Below are 16,105 nucleotides of genomic sequence, written 5' to 3'. Positions count from 1 at the left end.
CCTCCATCCATCCACTTCATTCACCCAGCAAACATCTATTGACTCCCTATTAGGCATTACTCAAGACACTAGGGGTACAACAGTTACCAAGCTTCCGCGAACGCAGCCAATCTCCGGCGTTCCCGGGTGACCGAAGAGTTCTGATGTGAACGTGTGTGCAGCCAGGGGGTGCAAGCCCTTCTGTTTGCAAGGGCCTGCTGCCGGGGCACCTGTCTTCCTTCCCCAGAGCCCAGCGCCTTTAGCATCTGGCTCCAGCTCCTGTTGCAGCCCGAAATAAGGCTGACCCACGGACAAGGCGAGAGTGATTCTTGTCAGCTGAAGCCAGCACAGGCTGTAGGGCACACCCTGCTCACTGACCGCTGACCAGGGAGACCGCAGTAGGCGCTGACCATACAACTCCAGCTCCCCCACGACTGAGGTGTTAGTCTTGAGTGCCTGACATTCCTTCCCACCTACTGTGGCCCCATCAGGTACAGGCATTATCCTCTCATCTTTGGGAGCTCTTGGGACCTAGGGGGAGTGGGCAGAGGAGATGAGGTCGTTTTTTCAGGGCCTTGCAGGGGATCTGGGGAGTCTGGGCCTCACAGAGCTCTAGGGTCTGCATTAGGAGGAAGGGAACCAGTAGCTCTCAGGGTCCTGGACATCATCAGATGGGAAGGCTGGGGTTAAAGGTGATGGAGAGGTAACTGCTCTGCTGTCTTCAGGATCATTAGGCATTGCAGAGAGACAACTCCCTGACTGTAAATTAGGGGCCCTGCTCAGATCCTGTGAATGTTTATCTGGGGACAGATCTGAGGACTATGGTGTCCTAACTCAGAGAAGTCACAGTTGGCGCTTGTCAATTGTCTTGCGACCCTAACCCTCCACTGTGTGCAGACATGCTCCGATTTGCATTCAGTTTTAGAGGTTGGTGGATATCTGGAAGCCCATTCCTATGGTTTAGTCTAACCAGTGCTGTTAAATTACAGAGCGGGGAAACTGAGGCACGGAGCTGGTGATTACTTGCTCATACTTGCAGAGAAAGTCAAGGGAGCCTCCTGGACTCAGCTCAGTCAGTGTCCACCAGGGTCCCGTTGTGTATGGGGACACGGACGGAGCACAGAAAGACCTGGAAGCCAAGAAGAGGGGCACTGACAGGGGCGGCCAGGGATGAGGGACTCAAGGTTTCCTTTTCTGACCCATGCTAGGGAAACTGGGTTGGGAACTCACAAGGGTTCTCCAGGGCTTGGCTCTGTGAATCTGCCCCAAGATTCCTGGAAAGCAAGAGAGGGGTGAAGGAAGAGAAAGATAAGGGGTGACAGGAAGGGACAGCGGAGGGCTGGGGCCTTGAGGTGCTGCTGGGAACTGGGTTAGGTGGGCAGGGGCCAGATTTCCAAAAGGAGAATGTTACGAAGGGGAACTGTAGTGGGGGAGCTGGCAGAGCTGGGTGGTTATATTGGCGTTTACCGGAGATAACTCTGCTGCCATGGGAGTAGCTCAAAGGTGGAGAGACAAGGATGTGATGGTTTTGCCCATATCATTGGGCTAGCCTCAGGACCAAGCACCAGTGTGTAGAGTCCAGGGTAGCCCTGGCCTGATTCACAACCCCCCCCCCAACTTCTTCCAGCCTCCAGATAGTGCTCTTAGGGCAGTAGATGACAATTGTGCCTGAGGTCCTACCTTCCCCACCCCTGAAGCCCCAGGCACGGGGACAGGGCCCTAGAGAGAAGCCCTTAAAGAGAGTGATTTCCCAGTAGACTGGCCTCTGATCTGTGTGGCCTCCTAGTCCACAGTCTCCTCCTTCCTGTAGAGACCTTACAGGCTTTTTAACTCCTCTAGCCTTTGTTTGTGACTATGGTCGGCTCAGGGCTGGGGCTGGGTGACAAGGACTTAGAGGAGGTTTGAGGAGAAAAGGGAGGTTTCCTGGGCCATTTGTGGGCGTTTCTCCTCCACAGGATGATCCCCAAGGAGCAGAAGGAGCCAGTGATGGCTGTCACAGGAGATCTTGCTGGACCAGGTAAGGTGGACCCAGTTCTTTACGTTCCACAAACTCCTCTTGATCTCAGGCTATGGCCATTCAGGCCCGCTGGCCCCAGGGCTGGGGGAAGCAAGTGAGGGTTCCACAGCAGTCTCTAGACATATCTGTGGAGTATGCCCTTGGGCTAGGATACTTTGTGAGGTGTTTGTGGGAACTTATCCTTCTCCGCGGCAGCTGAGTACCCCAGACTGGTCCTGGATTCCAAGACCACCCTGTTCCCAGCCCTCTCTAAGGCCAAACTGAACTTCAAGGACTCCCTCTGGTTCCAGATTCAGCCCAACTGTGAGTCTCATGGAGAGACCTGGCGACAGGACAGGTAGCCCAACCCCATTTCTGGAAATAGGAGTGTGTGTATGGTAAGGCATGGAGGGGGCTGGAGAGAAGGCAGATCAGCTGGCCTAAAACCATTTTACTAAAACATGGCTCAACTTTGGGAACAAATCCCCCCAAATCCATGCTCAGCAATTTTATAAGGCCCCCTTGAGAGCCCCCATTATAATCTTGGAATTCATTAGAGCACGTCAATTACTCTAAAAATTAATTCAGCTACAGCTAAGTTGGGAGTTTCAAGCCTTCACGTGACCTCAGTGGCTCTGTGTTGCTGGTTAAAATCCAGACCCACAGCATCGCCTCCTGGGACCATGGTTTGGGGTGCGGCCCGTACCCTTGTCTTTTGGACTAATACCCAGGTGACTGGCACAGATGGCAACAGAGACACAGATAAATAAAGGAGCCCGGGGTCCTTTGCTGTTCTGTCTCGGTCAGAGAACTGAAGGACTCAACAATTGTGCTGCGTGGCTTGAAATTTCATTTTTAGAAATAATTTTTTTGAGACGGGGTCCCATATATCTCAGGCTGGTCTCAAACTTGCTGTATAGCTGACAATGGCAATGACTGTAACGAGAGTGTAATGTGGTGGGGGTGGGCGGGAGCAGGTGGATGAGTGTGTGTGTGTGTGTGTGTGTGTGTGTGTGTGTGTGTGTGTGTGTCGCGCTCGCTCTTGCATACGCACAGAAGCCAGGGGAGGACATTGAATGTCCTGCCCTATTATCTTCAACATTATTCCTTGAACCCAGGGTCTCCCACTGAACCTAGAGCTCGACTGAGTAGCCAGCTGGTCCACGGGACCCTTGGTCTCTGCCCTCCTGCAGTGCTGGGATTTTAGGAGTGCAGCTCTTCACATGGGCACTTGGGTTTAAACTCAGAGCCTCATGCTTACACATGCTCATACCCACTGAGCCATCTCTCCAGCCTCCAGGCCGGTTTCATGTGGCTCTGGGACTCAAACTCGGAGCCTAGTGCATTTTAGGCAAACACTAACAACTGAACTACAACCTCCACCTTGTATGGATTTGTGTGTGAGTTATTCTTTTAACCTACCCTGCGTGTTCTTACCTCTTTTTGTTTTTATGAACCCCCCCACACACACACACACTGCTTTTGGATGCTAAAGATCAAATCCAGGGCTTCATGTTAGACAATGCTACACAATCACTCTACCGCTGAGTCACACTCCCAGACTGTATCATCCGTGACTTTGCCTGCTCATATATGGGAACTGTGGAGTACTGATGCTTCAGCTGGCAGAGTCATGCAGTGAATGGTATATCTCTTGCCCATATAGTTAACTACAGACCCCCAAATACTGACACACATGATTTACACTAGACATGATTATTGCTATGGCATGTATTAGTCATCTTTTGTTGCTGTTTAAAAAAAATCTATGACAAAGGCAGCTTGCAGAAGAAACAGTTTGTCGTGACTTACAGTTCCAGAGGGAGAAGCCATGATGGAGGGGGAGGCATGGCAGCAGGTGGCTGGAGCTGGAAGCTGAGAGACCACATCTTCGACATCAAGCAAAAAGCAGAGAGAAAACACTCGTAGCGGGGTCATGTCACACTCTCTCGAAGCCAGCCCCCGAGTGATATACTTCAGCAAGCCCTATCTCCTCAAGATTTCATAACCTTCCTAAACAGTGCCTAGGGATTGAATACTTAATTTTAATCCTGAACTTACGGGGGACATTTTTCATAAACCATCACAGACACTAATGACATTTTCAGATTCAAAGTAGCCGTGGGAAAGCAATAGCAATTGCTGGGCCGTGGTAGCATACCTCTTTAATGCCAGCACTCAGAAGGCAGAGGCAGACAGATTTCTGAGTTCGAGGCCAGCCTGGCCTACAGAGAGAGTTCCAAGACAGCCAGGGCTACATACAAGGAAACCCTATCTCGAAACCTGCCCCACCCCCCAAAAAAGCAATAGCAAATCAAAACACTTACCATTATTTCTGGATGCTATGGGGTAGACACTGTGTTAGAAGCTTTTATTCATTAAGCCATCTGAACCTCATAACAGTTTTAACTTACATATTATCAACCCCGTTCTGCAGACCAGAAACGGCTCAGAGGAGCCAGGCGGCCCTGATAGGTCGGTAGCAAAGCCGGGATTTGACTGCTGGTCTCTCTGTCCCCAGATCTGCTGCCTCTTTTGTGATTTTGTAAATAACACATCCGATGAAAATACCCAGACAAGTGGCCGGAGAGATGATGATTCAATGGTTCCAAGCACTGGTGGCTCTTCCAGAGGACTCGGGTTCAGTTCCCAGAATCCATTTGGGGGCTCACAACTGTTTATAACACCAGGTCTAGGGGATCTGACACTCTCTTCTGGCTTTGTATGCATGTGGCACACAGGCATACATTCAGGCAAAACATCCAAACACACACACACACACAAAATGGTTTTTGAAAAATTCAAACAAAATCCACATGAATGGCTTTGGAAGTTCTTCATAATGAAACAATTAGAATATGCTAGCCACTGTCAGCATACTGGTGTGGATTCTTCTGCTCAACATTTTTTATATGAACACACATACATGGCTTATGTCCTCCAGCTGTCTTTCTTTTTCATTTAGCAGTGTGCCACAGGTTTCTTTCCATCCTGACACGATTTATCTTTCTGCGGCCCCCTCTGCTTGCTTCCTTAGCACATCATTGTTTCGGACCTGTCATATTTATCCAACCAATTCGTGATGGTGGTCTCAAAGCTTGCTTTACGGTGGGATCCTTGAAAGAAGAGCCTGGGTGCTCTTGTGCACAGGGCTGACTAAGGGTAGCTTAGCTGTAGGCTGACTCCTTGTTGACAGTGGCAATGGGGGCAGGGTATGGTTCAGTGGGCCAAAAGCATTTGCCAGGCAAGCACGGAGACCTGAGTCTCAACCCCCAGCACCCATGGGAAATGCAATGAGCATGGCTGCAGGTGCCTGTAACCCTTGTATCAGGAGGCAGAGACAGGAAGGTCCACGCAGCATCAGGAGGCAGGAGAGTCTTCCTCTGAAAAGCATGTCCCCTCCTCTATCTCCAATTCCTACAACCAGAGGAAGAAAAGTAACATTTCCTATTTGTCACAAAATATTAGCACATTGAACAGAATCAGCAGTAATGATTTAGTGCCATCTAAGAACTAGTCTGTATTCAGATTTCTTACAATGAATGGTTTTTAAAGTTTTTAAACTGGGCGGTGGTGGCACATGCCTTTAATCCCAGCCCTTGGGAGGCAGAGGCAAACAGATCTCTGACTTTGAGGCCAGTGTGGTCTCCAGATTGAGTTTCCAAAATGTTTTAAAGATGTATTTATTTATATTTTGTGTGTATGGGTGTTTTTGCCTGCATGTATCTGTAGCATATCCATGCAGTTCTTGCATGGCCAGGAGAAGGTGTTAGACGCCCCCCCACCCCTACCCCCTGCCCCGGAACTGGAATTACAGACAGTTGTGAGCTGCCTTGAGGATGCTGGGAATTGAACCTGGGTCCTCTGAAGAGCAGCCAGTGTTCTTAAATGCTGGGCCATCCCTCCAGCCCCGATGTGTAGAACCCAAGTGAGGCACACGGTTCTTATTTGGTTGCGATGTCTCTTAAATGTCATGTAATCCCAAACAGCCCCTCTCCTCTTCTTTCTTTTTCCGTCTCCTCTTGTTTGAAGAAACTAGACAGCTGCACTCCCTGAACATCCTACATCCTGTTTCTGGCTCATGACCCCCTTGTTCCACTGCCCTTCTCTCTCGAGCCCTCTCCAGTCACACTTTCACAGCCAAATGCTCTATGGACACGCTTTAGTGGAGATTACCACTGACCCCAACTTGGTAACTCTGACCGTCAGTCTTCCGGTCTCACCTGGCTTGACACGTCAGCAGAATTTGACTCCTGGGGCTGCCTGTCTCCGAAGTCTTTCAGGAGTTGGTTTCCAGGTGCTCCCTCATCCGAATTTTTCTCCTTGCTGGCCCCTCTAGGTTTCAAGGGCATTTGCCTAGCTCTTACTCTTATACTTAGCTCATTTCTGTTAATCTGTATGTTGCCACATGTTCTGTGGCTTTACATGATGCTCCCTGGATGGCAGGTTGGCATCTCCTCCTCTCTGCCTTCCTGTTCTCTCAATTCTCCTCTCTGTTAGTCCCACCTATACTTTCTGCCTGGCTACTGGTCAATCAGTGTTTTATTTATCAATCAATCATCCACAGTAGCTGGGCCCTCCCACATCAACCAAGAAAATGTCCCACAGATTTTTCTAAGGCTAATCTGATGTAGAAATTTTCTCAGTTGAGGTTCCCTCTTCCCAGATGACTCCGTTTTGTGTCAGGTTGACAAAACAACCCAGAAGCACAAATGTATTCACTTGGAAAAAGGGAACTCTTTAATAAATCACATCACAAAGCATTTTTTGCTATGATTTCACTAAATCTTATAAAACTATATAGTGATTGAAAGGTTAGAAAAGGGTGTACACTGGGTTGAACATCTCTGGGTGGCAGATAATGTTATTTTTCTTCTTTCCTTATATCTGTACTTTATAACTTTTTAAAACAGTTATGCTGTTTAAATAATGTTAAAAGACCATTTTTAAATAACAAAGACAAAGTTGGGCTTGCCAGTATAGGTATATGTCTGTAATGTCAGCACTCAAGAGGGGAGGTAGGAAGATCTGAGTTCAAGGTCATCCTCACCTAAATAGCAAGTTTGAAGCCAGCCTGGGTTACCTGAGACCCTGTCTCAAAAACCAAAAATAAATATAAACAAATAAGTAAAATTTAAAGAATGTGTCTCAAGCCAAACGCCTCATCTTCCCTGCAACCAGCTCCTCCTTCATCTCATCTTGGTGAATGACGGCTCCACCCTCCCAGAGGCTCTGGTCAGAAGTCTTCCCCTTCTCTAATTATCTCTTGTTGTGGCTTCCCTTAAACAACAACAAAACAAAGCAAAAACCTTGGAGTCCGATCCTTTCTCACCACTAGCATAGGCAAAGAAGTGCAAAGGAAATTCACGGAGTAAGTATAAACGGCCAAGAACCTCGGAAACAGCATTCAGCATCACTGAGCACGTGCCCACCAATCTCTGTGGTGCCTCTTTCTTTCTTTCTTTCTTTCTTTCTTTCTTTCTTTCTTTCTTTCTTTCTTTCTTTCTTTCTTTCTTTCTTTCTTTCTTTCTTTCTTTCTTTTTTTTGGTTTTTCGAGACAGGGTTTCTCTGTGTAGCTTTTCGCCTTTCCTGGGACTCACTTGGTAGTCCAGGCTGGCCTCGAACTCACAGAGATCCGCCTGGCTCTGCCTCCCGAGTGCTGGGATTAAAGGCGTGCGCCACCATCACCCGGCCTGAGGTACCTTTCTAAACCCTCAGATGGCAAACGTTCCAAGGAATGATGGCGCCTAGTGATGGCAAGCGTGAGGCTTGGGGTCACCCAGGAGTAGTGGCAGGGTGGCCTTGAGGTAAGAGCCTTCTCTGACCTCTCCCACAGTCCCTTCGCTGGACCTGGGGAAGAAGCTGAGTGTGCCTCAGGACCTGATGATCGAGGAGCTGTCTCTCCGCAACAACCCGGGATCCCTGCTCTTTCAGAAGAGGCAGCGCCGGGTACAGAAGTTTACCTTTGAGCTTTCAGAAAGTCTGCAGAGTGTGAGTAAGCCATCATGTGCTCTTGGGGGAAATCAAGGCCAAGAGGGAGCCAGTGGTTAGTCTAAAGTCAGTGAGCCAGACTGAGGACGTCTGTGGAGGGTGGAGGGTGGGTGGAGTGGGGTGTCCTGCGTGTCCTCATTAGATTATGCTATTATGGGCTGTTTACATCATGACAGATGCGGTTCAGACTTCATTTGGTCTTAGGTAGGGAATGGAGAAGGAGAAGGCAGTAGAAGAACTGGTTGACAGGGAGACAAAGTTAAGACTAGGGGGCATGGTGTGGCTCACCTGCTTGAGTGCTTGTCCAGCATGCAAGAAGCCCTGGTGTTGGACCCCAAAGTTTTTAGGGTCACAAGTGGGTGCCCCAAGAACCCAGACTCCAGTCCAGTTGATGCAAAAGCACGAGGATTTATTTTTGAAGCTTCTGTACAGAAGGGCAAACTCTGCTCCCAGGAGCAAGAGCCGCCTCTTACTGCAGCCCCATGGGGGTTTTTAAAGGAAAAACCCACAAAAGCCAGAAGATTACAATTCCCATACAATTTCGTTTCACAAGATCATGGTCTGGTTACAGAGTGATCACAGAGGGGGTACAGTTACGTCAACAGGTACATTCTTCCTGAAACCTCAAGGGGGGGTATCAGGGCGGGAGTGGAGTTTACACAAAGGTCGCAGTGGTCCTTCCTGGAACATCTGCAACTATCCCAGTCACAGTTGAGCACATCTCTTAACAGAAATCTCTATACATTGTTACATTGTAGGGGTGGTTGAATAATGGCTGAGTCAGGTGGCCCTTGGAACTAGTTCTTTTAGTTTCTCATTTCCTGGTGCTTGAAGTTTCTTTTTTCCTGAGGCTTGGGGGTGTAAGCCTGAAGGGCTAGGGTCTTTCACTGGGTTCCACCCCCAGCCACACACAAAACCAGTACGGTGCTACACACTTGTAATCCTGGCATCTGGGAGGTGGAAGTGGGGTGGGGAAGATCAGCATTTCAAGGTTGTCCTTGGCTACAGAGCAAGTTCAAACCCAGCCTGAGCTTCATAAGTAACCCTGCCTCAAAATACAACGAAATAATAGTTTGCTGGTGGCAGGTAATTTTGGAAAATACTAACGAAGTCCAGTGCATTTCTCCCTTTACCACTCAAGTTCTGGACCTTACTGGAGGGGGGGAGAGTGGGGAGGACAGAGATGGCACATGGCCCTGTTGGCCATGTGCCTGAGACAGTGTTTGCTAGGGGCTCCACGTGTAGGAGGTGGATATGTCAACGTTATCATACCATCAGTATACCGCCACCGCCACCGCCGCCACCGCCGCCGCCGCCGCCGCCGCCGCCGCCACCACCACCACCCATGAAGGGAACTGAGGCTCAAGAAGTGTTTTATTCTGACTAGATTTACAGTAGCAAAGACTGCTATTGATATTTCTCCATCACAGGCACTGGCTCACCGCTGTAAACCATCTACATTCCCAGGTTCCCCCGCCTTCTACATTCTCCCTCCACATCCCTTAGGTGGTGGTGGTGGTGGTGGTGGTGGTGGTGGTGGTGGTGGTGGTGGTGAAATCCTGGCCTCTTGCTTCGCTGAGCGCCCCTGCCTGATTATTTCCCCCCACAGATCCTGGCGGGAAGTGCCCGAGGGAAAGCGGCTGACAGAGCGGCGCAGGGGACGGTGAGGAAGGGACCCCTTCCTCCAGGGACAGCTATGGGAAGGGACGGGCCGCTAAAGGGCCGCTGGCCATCGCCTCTGAATGCTCGCCCCTGTACTCAGGTTCCCAATGGCCTGGAGGAGCAGAACCAAGGCTCCCAGCTCCACGTGTTCCAGGGATCACCGGGGGACCCCAGGATCGCCCACCCGGGAGTGGCTGGGGTCGAGTCGGTCCGTAGTCCAAGCGCCCTGGCGCCAGGTGAGAGGCCGCTCTGTGCCCTGGGGCACCAATGGCTCAAAGAGTCGCCACAAGTGTCCCTGGTTAGTCACAGAGAATCTGTGTCTCAGCGCAGGCTGGAACCCCCTGTTGCAGACGTCCTGGGATCGGGAGGCTGCCTTGTGCTCACATACCCCACCCCTACCTCCGCTCTCTTGACGCTTCTCCCCCACCCTGGCTCTGCTCGCCCGCCCGCGGGGTGGGATGACAGAGCCCAGGCAGTGCCTGTCACCAGCTCCACTCCACCCCCAGGCTATGCGGAGCCGCTGAAGGGCATCCCGCCCGAGAAGTTCAACCACACCGCCATCCCCAAGGGCTACCGTTGTCCGTGGCAGGAGTTCGTCAGCTACCGAGACTACCCCAGTGGCGGCGGAAGTCGCACCCCCATTCTCCGCGACTATCGCAACTTCAACAAGTAAAACCAGGCTGCATGGGACACAACAGGGTGGGGAGGGGAGGCCTGCGTTCTTTCTGCTTTCTAGCTGTAGCTCCAGCCCTCTGTAGATGTTTACTGAGACCTTGCTAGAGCAGTGCCTCGCGCCTATTAGGTGTTCAATAGATGTGCGTGCGTGCGTGCGTGCGTGCGTGCGTGCGTGCGTGCGTGCGTGCGTGCGTGCGTGCGTGTGTGTGTGTGTGTGTGTGTGTGTGTGTGTAAGGTGAACACGATACACCTCCATCACATATTGCAAGTACCAGATTCCCCCTCATTGTACAAAGGAAGAGACCACGCTCAGGCATATGAACCCCCTGCTCAGTCACAGAACCCGGAGGAGGTGGGCAGCCCTGGCCTTCAAGTCCCAGACTCCAAACCTAGCTGTCCGGCCTTGGACAAGGAACTTAAAACGCTCTGCGCCTCTGTCGTTCCACCTGTAAAATGCAGCATTCTCAAGCACACAAGGCTGCTGTGGAGATGACGTGAGAAGTCCTAGGCGAACTTTCTGTCAGACAATAAGCTAGCTTCTTCTAGGTCTAGGGCTTCCACTGCGATTGCCGCTTATAGGCAGACATGATGGGGAAAGTGGATGGGAAGATGGGGCAGAAATGGTGGTAGCCCTTCTCTGGGAGCCAGGAAGCGTAGCCCAGGTTCCAGAAGGAGGTGGATCCGCAGAGGGGCCCCAGCTGGGGGTGTTTCCACTACAGTTGTCTTTTTTTTTTTCCCTGTCTTGAGGCTGTTTCTGAACATGTTCCCTCTGGTTTGGGCTGCAGTGAGTGAGAACAAGAAGAAGAGTTCAGAGAGGAGGCTGCCAGACAGCCGGCTTGGTACCTGCTGAGACCACACACGGAGATCGGAGATCGTCTGAGAGGCAGGCACTGTGTGAGAGGGCCTGGCCAGGCCCTAAGAGAAATGCTGGAAGGATAGGGTCCTTGAGAATACACAGTAGAGAGGGACTTGATCGTTCTAAACAGTGGACTGGGCAGAAGAGTCTGTGAGAGCCTAAAATTCTCCACCAGGCAGAATTGCTGCCCCTCCAAGGCCCTCACCGGATGCCTGACCACCTATTCAACTCCTCAGCAGGCTCCGTCTTGGCAGCTGGCTTCCTGCCTGGCTGAGTTGGAGGCATTCCTCACTCCTGTGTCTCAGAATGGCAGCTGAGGTTCTCTCCTAGTGGCCGAAGGGTCCTAGGGAGGCCCCTTCTGGGACAGCAGGAGCAGCTGAGGTGGCAGAGGAGGAATAGCTCTCTTGTGGGCGAGCAGGGCCCAGCGGGGACTCTGGATTCCCAGTCCTGGCTATGAGGCCTGCTGGGCTCAGACTCTGCCCAGCCTGCTCCTGAAGGGTTCAGCTGTTGCCTGCAAAGCTGGGGTAGCCAGTACTGCCCTGGCAGGATCCCAGACCCTGGCCAAGGTTTGCAATTCCACCCAGAGGCAAAGCCCTTTCCACTAGTCCCCACGGCAGGGGAATTCTAGGAATATTGCTTTCTGTATTCTTCCTCTCTCTCTCTCTCTCTCTCTCTCTCTCTCTCTCTCTCTCTCTCTCTCTCTCTCTCTCTCTCTCGGTTTTTTGAGATAGGGTTTCTTAGTGTGTCCCTGGCTGTGCTGGAACTCACGCTGTAGACCATGGTGGCCTCAAACTATAGAGATCCACCTGTCTGTACCTCCCGAATGGTGGGATTAAAGGCATGTGTCACCACTGCCTGGCATGTATTGGTTAAAATAAAAAGGACTGTGAATATAACTGAGGGATTGAGCACACGTGAGACCATGTTCAATGTCCAGCACTGTTCTCTCCCAGCAAAAGGCTTAAAATCACATGCAGCATTAGTCAACTGTGAATGAAAAAAAGAAATAAAAAGGAAAAGGAAACATGGCTGTCCTGGGTTTCAGCAACAGATGAATGAAAAAAAAAAAAAAAGAAATAAAGAAAGGAAGCCGGGCGGTGGTTGCTCACACCTTTAATCACAGCACTCGGGAGGAGGAGGCAGGCAGATCTCTGTGAGTTCGAGGCCAGCCTGGGCTACAGAGTGAGTTCCAGGAAAGGCGCAAAGCTACACAGAAAAACCCTGTCTCAAAAACAAAACAAAAAAAAAAAAAAAAAAAACAACAAAAAACCCAAAAGGAAAGGAAAGGAACATGACTGCTCCCAGGTATGGTGGAGACTTTACTGTTGATATGTGGGAGAGCATAGGCAGAGGCAGGGAGCAGGAGAATCCAGAGTGAACACACCCCTGAAGTAAAGACAGGATCTCTTTGTTGGCCACTCGCCAACGGTTTCCTTTGCAGTGGTAACAAGGTTGTCAGGATGCCCTATGATCACAGACCATTTGTACCCGCCATTGCCAAGCAGAGGGTGATTGCTGTGTGTGTGTGTGTGTGTGTGTGTGTGTGTGTGTGTGTGTACGGACACTTTGTTTCATTTTGTAGCTTCCTTTTCTCACCCAGCTTTGTGCTTTTGAAACCCACCCCTCGGACACAGATGTTTCCCTTTCCCTTGAGTTTCTGTGTCTCTGGCTTGTCCACCCCTCCCCACCTCAGAGGGCGCGGGGCTACTTCCCGCTCGGTGATGCTCTGCTGTCTGCTTCTCCACACAAGCAGGCAGGAGCCTCCTCCAGCCATATGCTTAGAAACAGAGTTCCTGGGTGACAGTTGACACGTTTCCAGGTTGAAAGCGATTCTGCTCATTTGCCCTCCGAGGTAAAAGCACCGATTTATCCACACACCAAAGCAGCAGATGATGAGCGAGGCTTTGTCCCCCGCCTCCTCATCAGCGTGGGATGTCTCACGTGGGGGAGAAGTGGTGGGCTCTGCTTGTCACTTGGCCGTTTCTCATTCTTGGTGCTCCTCCAAGTCCTCTGTCCTCCGGGGTGTGGGTATTTTGTTGTAAGGGAAAGTGGGGAAAAAGAAAGAGAAATCCACCTTCCAGTGTTGTTCTCTTCTGGCATTGGCTGGAGGGGAGCCTGGAACTTGGCCTAGGCCACTTCTAACTCGAAACCTCCCTGTTACTTCAACAGGGAACAGATTTGGACAAGGCAGGACTAAGGACCAGCTAATGATAGTATGGATCTTTGCTGCCGAGAAGGGGAAACTGAGGCCTCGAGAGAGGCTGGGTGTGAGCACACGTGCACATATGTCTGTTACCTCTTTTTCACGGCCCATCTCTCCTGTTTCTCTTTTCCAGGACCCCAGTGCCATTTGGAGGACCCCGGGTCGGGGAGACCATTTTCCAAGCAGGCACCCCCTTTGTCCCGGAGCCCTTCAGTGGCTTGGAACTCCTCCGGCTCAGACCCAGTTTCAACAGAGTTGCTCAGGGCTGGGTCCGGAAGCTCCCTGAGTCTGAGGAGCTGTAGCCTCAACCGGAAGCTCCAATCCCTGGGCTTCGGGGCTCAAGAAATGCCATGCTTATCTTAACTCTGCTTGCAGCTGTTTGTAGAATGTTTGCCTAATGAGCACAAAGCCCTGGGTTTGATTCCTAGCACCACGTAAACTAGGCATAGTGGGTATGCCTAAGATCCCAGCCCCTGGGAGATAGAGACAGAAGGACCGAAAGTCTGAGGTCATCCTTGACTAGATAGTGAATTTAAGGCCAACCTGGGCTACATAAGACTCTTATCGTTACAAAGAAAAAAAAAAAAGAATAAAAAAGAAGTTGTAACTCAGGCTGGCTATGAACTGTAGTTGAGGACCACCTTGAACTCCTGATCCTTCTGCCTCCCTCTCCCAAGTGCTGATTAACAGATGTGCACCCCATGACTTCCCACTTACTGAGACACAGCCAGCTCTCATCTGCACATGCTCTCAGTGTTTCTGACATCTGCTCTGTGCTAGACAGTGCCAGGCTGCAGTCTCGAGAGGAAATGATAGGGAAGAGATCTATAAAGCAGTTGGATACTGACAATTGAGAGCCAAGGGACATGGAACAGAAGAACCCTGGGTGGGGTGGTGGGATTTCAGACACTTCCCAGAGGACTTGAACCAGACCTTAGAAGAAATGGGAGCTTGTCAAGGAAAGAGGGGGTGACGAGAGGACGTGTTTAGCATGTGCTGAGGTGGAGTGAGACCAAGGATCTACTGGGTAAAGGAGGAAGAGGTGAGCCAGGGCCTCAGTGGTTGCTGTGTGGGGCCCAGGAGCAATGCTGGAGATCAGGAAGTCCACAAGGGCCAAGGCCTGCGACAGGAGGGGAGGAAAAAGTGGGGGTCAGCCTGTGAGGCCCTTTCCAGAACAGGTACAAGGTGGAACACGTACACCTTCCCATCCTCCACTCAAGTGATGAGGAGGCCACTGCGGACAGTGCGGTGTGGGTGTCTCGGTGGTGGTTCTCTCCAAACCCTGTTCTAGAGATGTGGATATCCAATCTCTAAAGGGAAATGAGGTGTCCGGAGCAGAGTCAGAATGGAGGACTCAGAGGAATCATTTCACTGGCTGAGTTGATGTCTGCTCACTCTGGAATAGTGGAGCAGTGTCATGTCTTATGATTTAGAATTTAACTGATTGTGGGGACCAGGGGCACCCCACTAGATGGGATTTGGTTTACTCTGAGTGGCGTGAACTTGGGGAAGCCATTTCCTGCTGGGCCTCTGCTTCTCTACCTGCAAGGCGAAGACAAGTGTTGGTCTTCTGCAGGGCTTGGGAGCACAGGACAGGACAGTCCCAGGGCTCCGCCCCTCCTGCTGGAATAGATCTGCTGTGGATGCCATTTATAAAGCAGGCTGTGAGGATGCAGGATTCCAGGTCCGTGTGAAGCTGGTGATATAAGGGTTTCCTTTGACAGGAATCGCTAGCCAGGCTGGACGACACAGTGGCTGTATTTCTCTTTTGCTCTGTGGAGCTTTAGCCCCCTTCCTGGTTCCAGGGAACCAGTACCCTGAATCTTGGGATTTCTTGCAGTTGATGTTTCTCTTGGATTTGGGACTGTCATTCAAAGCCAAATTTCCATAATCTATAAACCAACACCATCTGGCAAGTAGGAGGACTTGGATTGTTTATGAAGCTCTGAGAGTGCAGAATAGACCCTGGGAGGGTGGGGTCCTGTACCCTAAAGCAGGTCCTTATTCCTTCTTCTGACGTGATTTTTGCTAATAAAATATGACCGTGTCTGTGCAGCACGGCCCCTCCCATGCACACCCCTGTACCTTCCTACCCTGTACTCTGCTCCATCCCTGCAGACCACAGGTAAACCACTGGTCTTTGGTGAATACTATGTGTGCTGTTTGTTATTCAACAAGGACATTTTGGATCCTGGAAAAGCAAATAAACATCTCATGTAACTTGGGAACCTAGCAAGTCCTTCATACAAACTTCTAATTTTGTCTCCTTTTCTTTACATAAAGTGCCTAGACTAGCCAACAAAACACTGAGAAGCCTGATGGAGTTGGCAGCAGTGATCATGAACTAGTTAGATGTAGTCACACGGTACCTCTCAGAAGCAGAGTGGTGACAAGGCAAGCCGAACAAACTCCTGTGTGGTTACTACGCAAAGACACAACATAGAACAGTGGCGAGTCGGGAGGAGAGGGCGTGTGGATGTGAGTGACTGGAACATGAACTTCTCTGAGATGACTGCAGGTTCTCCATTTCTAGACCTGGCTGACTGCTACACAGATGTCTACTTTAAAATAGTCTAAGTTGGTTGTACATCTGTGTTTTATGTACCTTTCTGTTTAGATTCCATTAAAATGATCCCTTCTTTAAAAAAGTTACTTCCAGTCTCCAGAACCACCAAAAAATTTCAAAAAGCTAAATAACTTCATATTACAGATACATTCATTGCATTACACATGAAAAACCAGT

At 50.5% G+C, this 16,105-nt stretch overlaps 1 protein-coding gene across 1 annotated transcript; it reads left to right on the top strand.

The window, feature by feature from the left end:
• The first annotated feature begins 167 nt into the window (after positions 1 to 167).
• Positions 168 to 15,671, top strand: Myoz3 (myozenin 3). Its single transcript, XM_006985122.4, has 7 exons — positions 168 to 470; positions 1,935 to 1,996; positions 7,812 to 7,966; positions 9,576 to 9,629; positions 9,729 to 9,864; positions 10,135 to 10,297; positions 13,496 to 15,671. Exons 2-7 carry the CDS (start codon positions 1,936 to 1,938, stop codon positions 13,662 to 13,664), a joined length of 738 nt encoding a protein of 245 aa, XP_006985184.1. The 5' UTR covers positions 168 to 470; position 1,935; the 3' UTR covers positions 13,665 to 15,671.
• The last annotated feature ends 434 nt before the right edge of the window (positions 15,672 to 16,105 follow it).

The sequence above is a fragment of the Peromyscus maniculatus genome, chromosome 19 (assembly GCF_049852395.1).
Source record: "Peromyscus maniculatus bairdii isolate BWxNUB_F1_BW_parent chromosome 19, HU_Pman_BW_mat_3.1, whole genome shotgun sequence".
NCBI classification, from domain to species: domain Eukaryota; kingdom Metazoa; phylum Chordata; class Mammalia; order Rodentia; family Cricetidae; genus Peromyscus; species Peromyscus maniculatus.
This window is presented reverse-complemented; position numbering and strand designations above follow the sequence as displayed.

Coding starts and splice junctions, on each gene's coding strand:
- Myoz3 (XM_006985122.4), top strand. CDS start 1,936: ATGATCCCCAAGGAGCAGAAGGAGCCAGTGATGGCTGTCACAGGAGAT. Junction 7,967..9,575: donor TTTCAGAAAGTCTGCAGAGT/GTGAGTAAGCCA, acceptor TTCCCCCCACAG/ATCCTGGCGGGAAGTGCCCG. Junction 9,630..9,728: donor ACAGAGCGGCGCAGGGGACG/GTGAGGAAGGGA, acceptor CCCTGTACTCAG/GTTCCCAATGGCCTGGAGGA.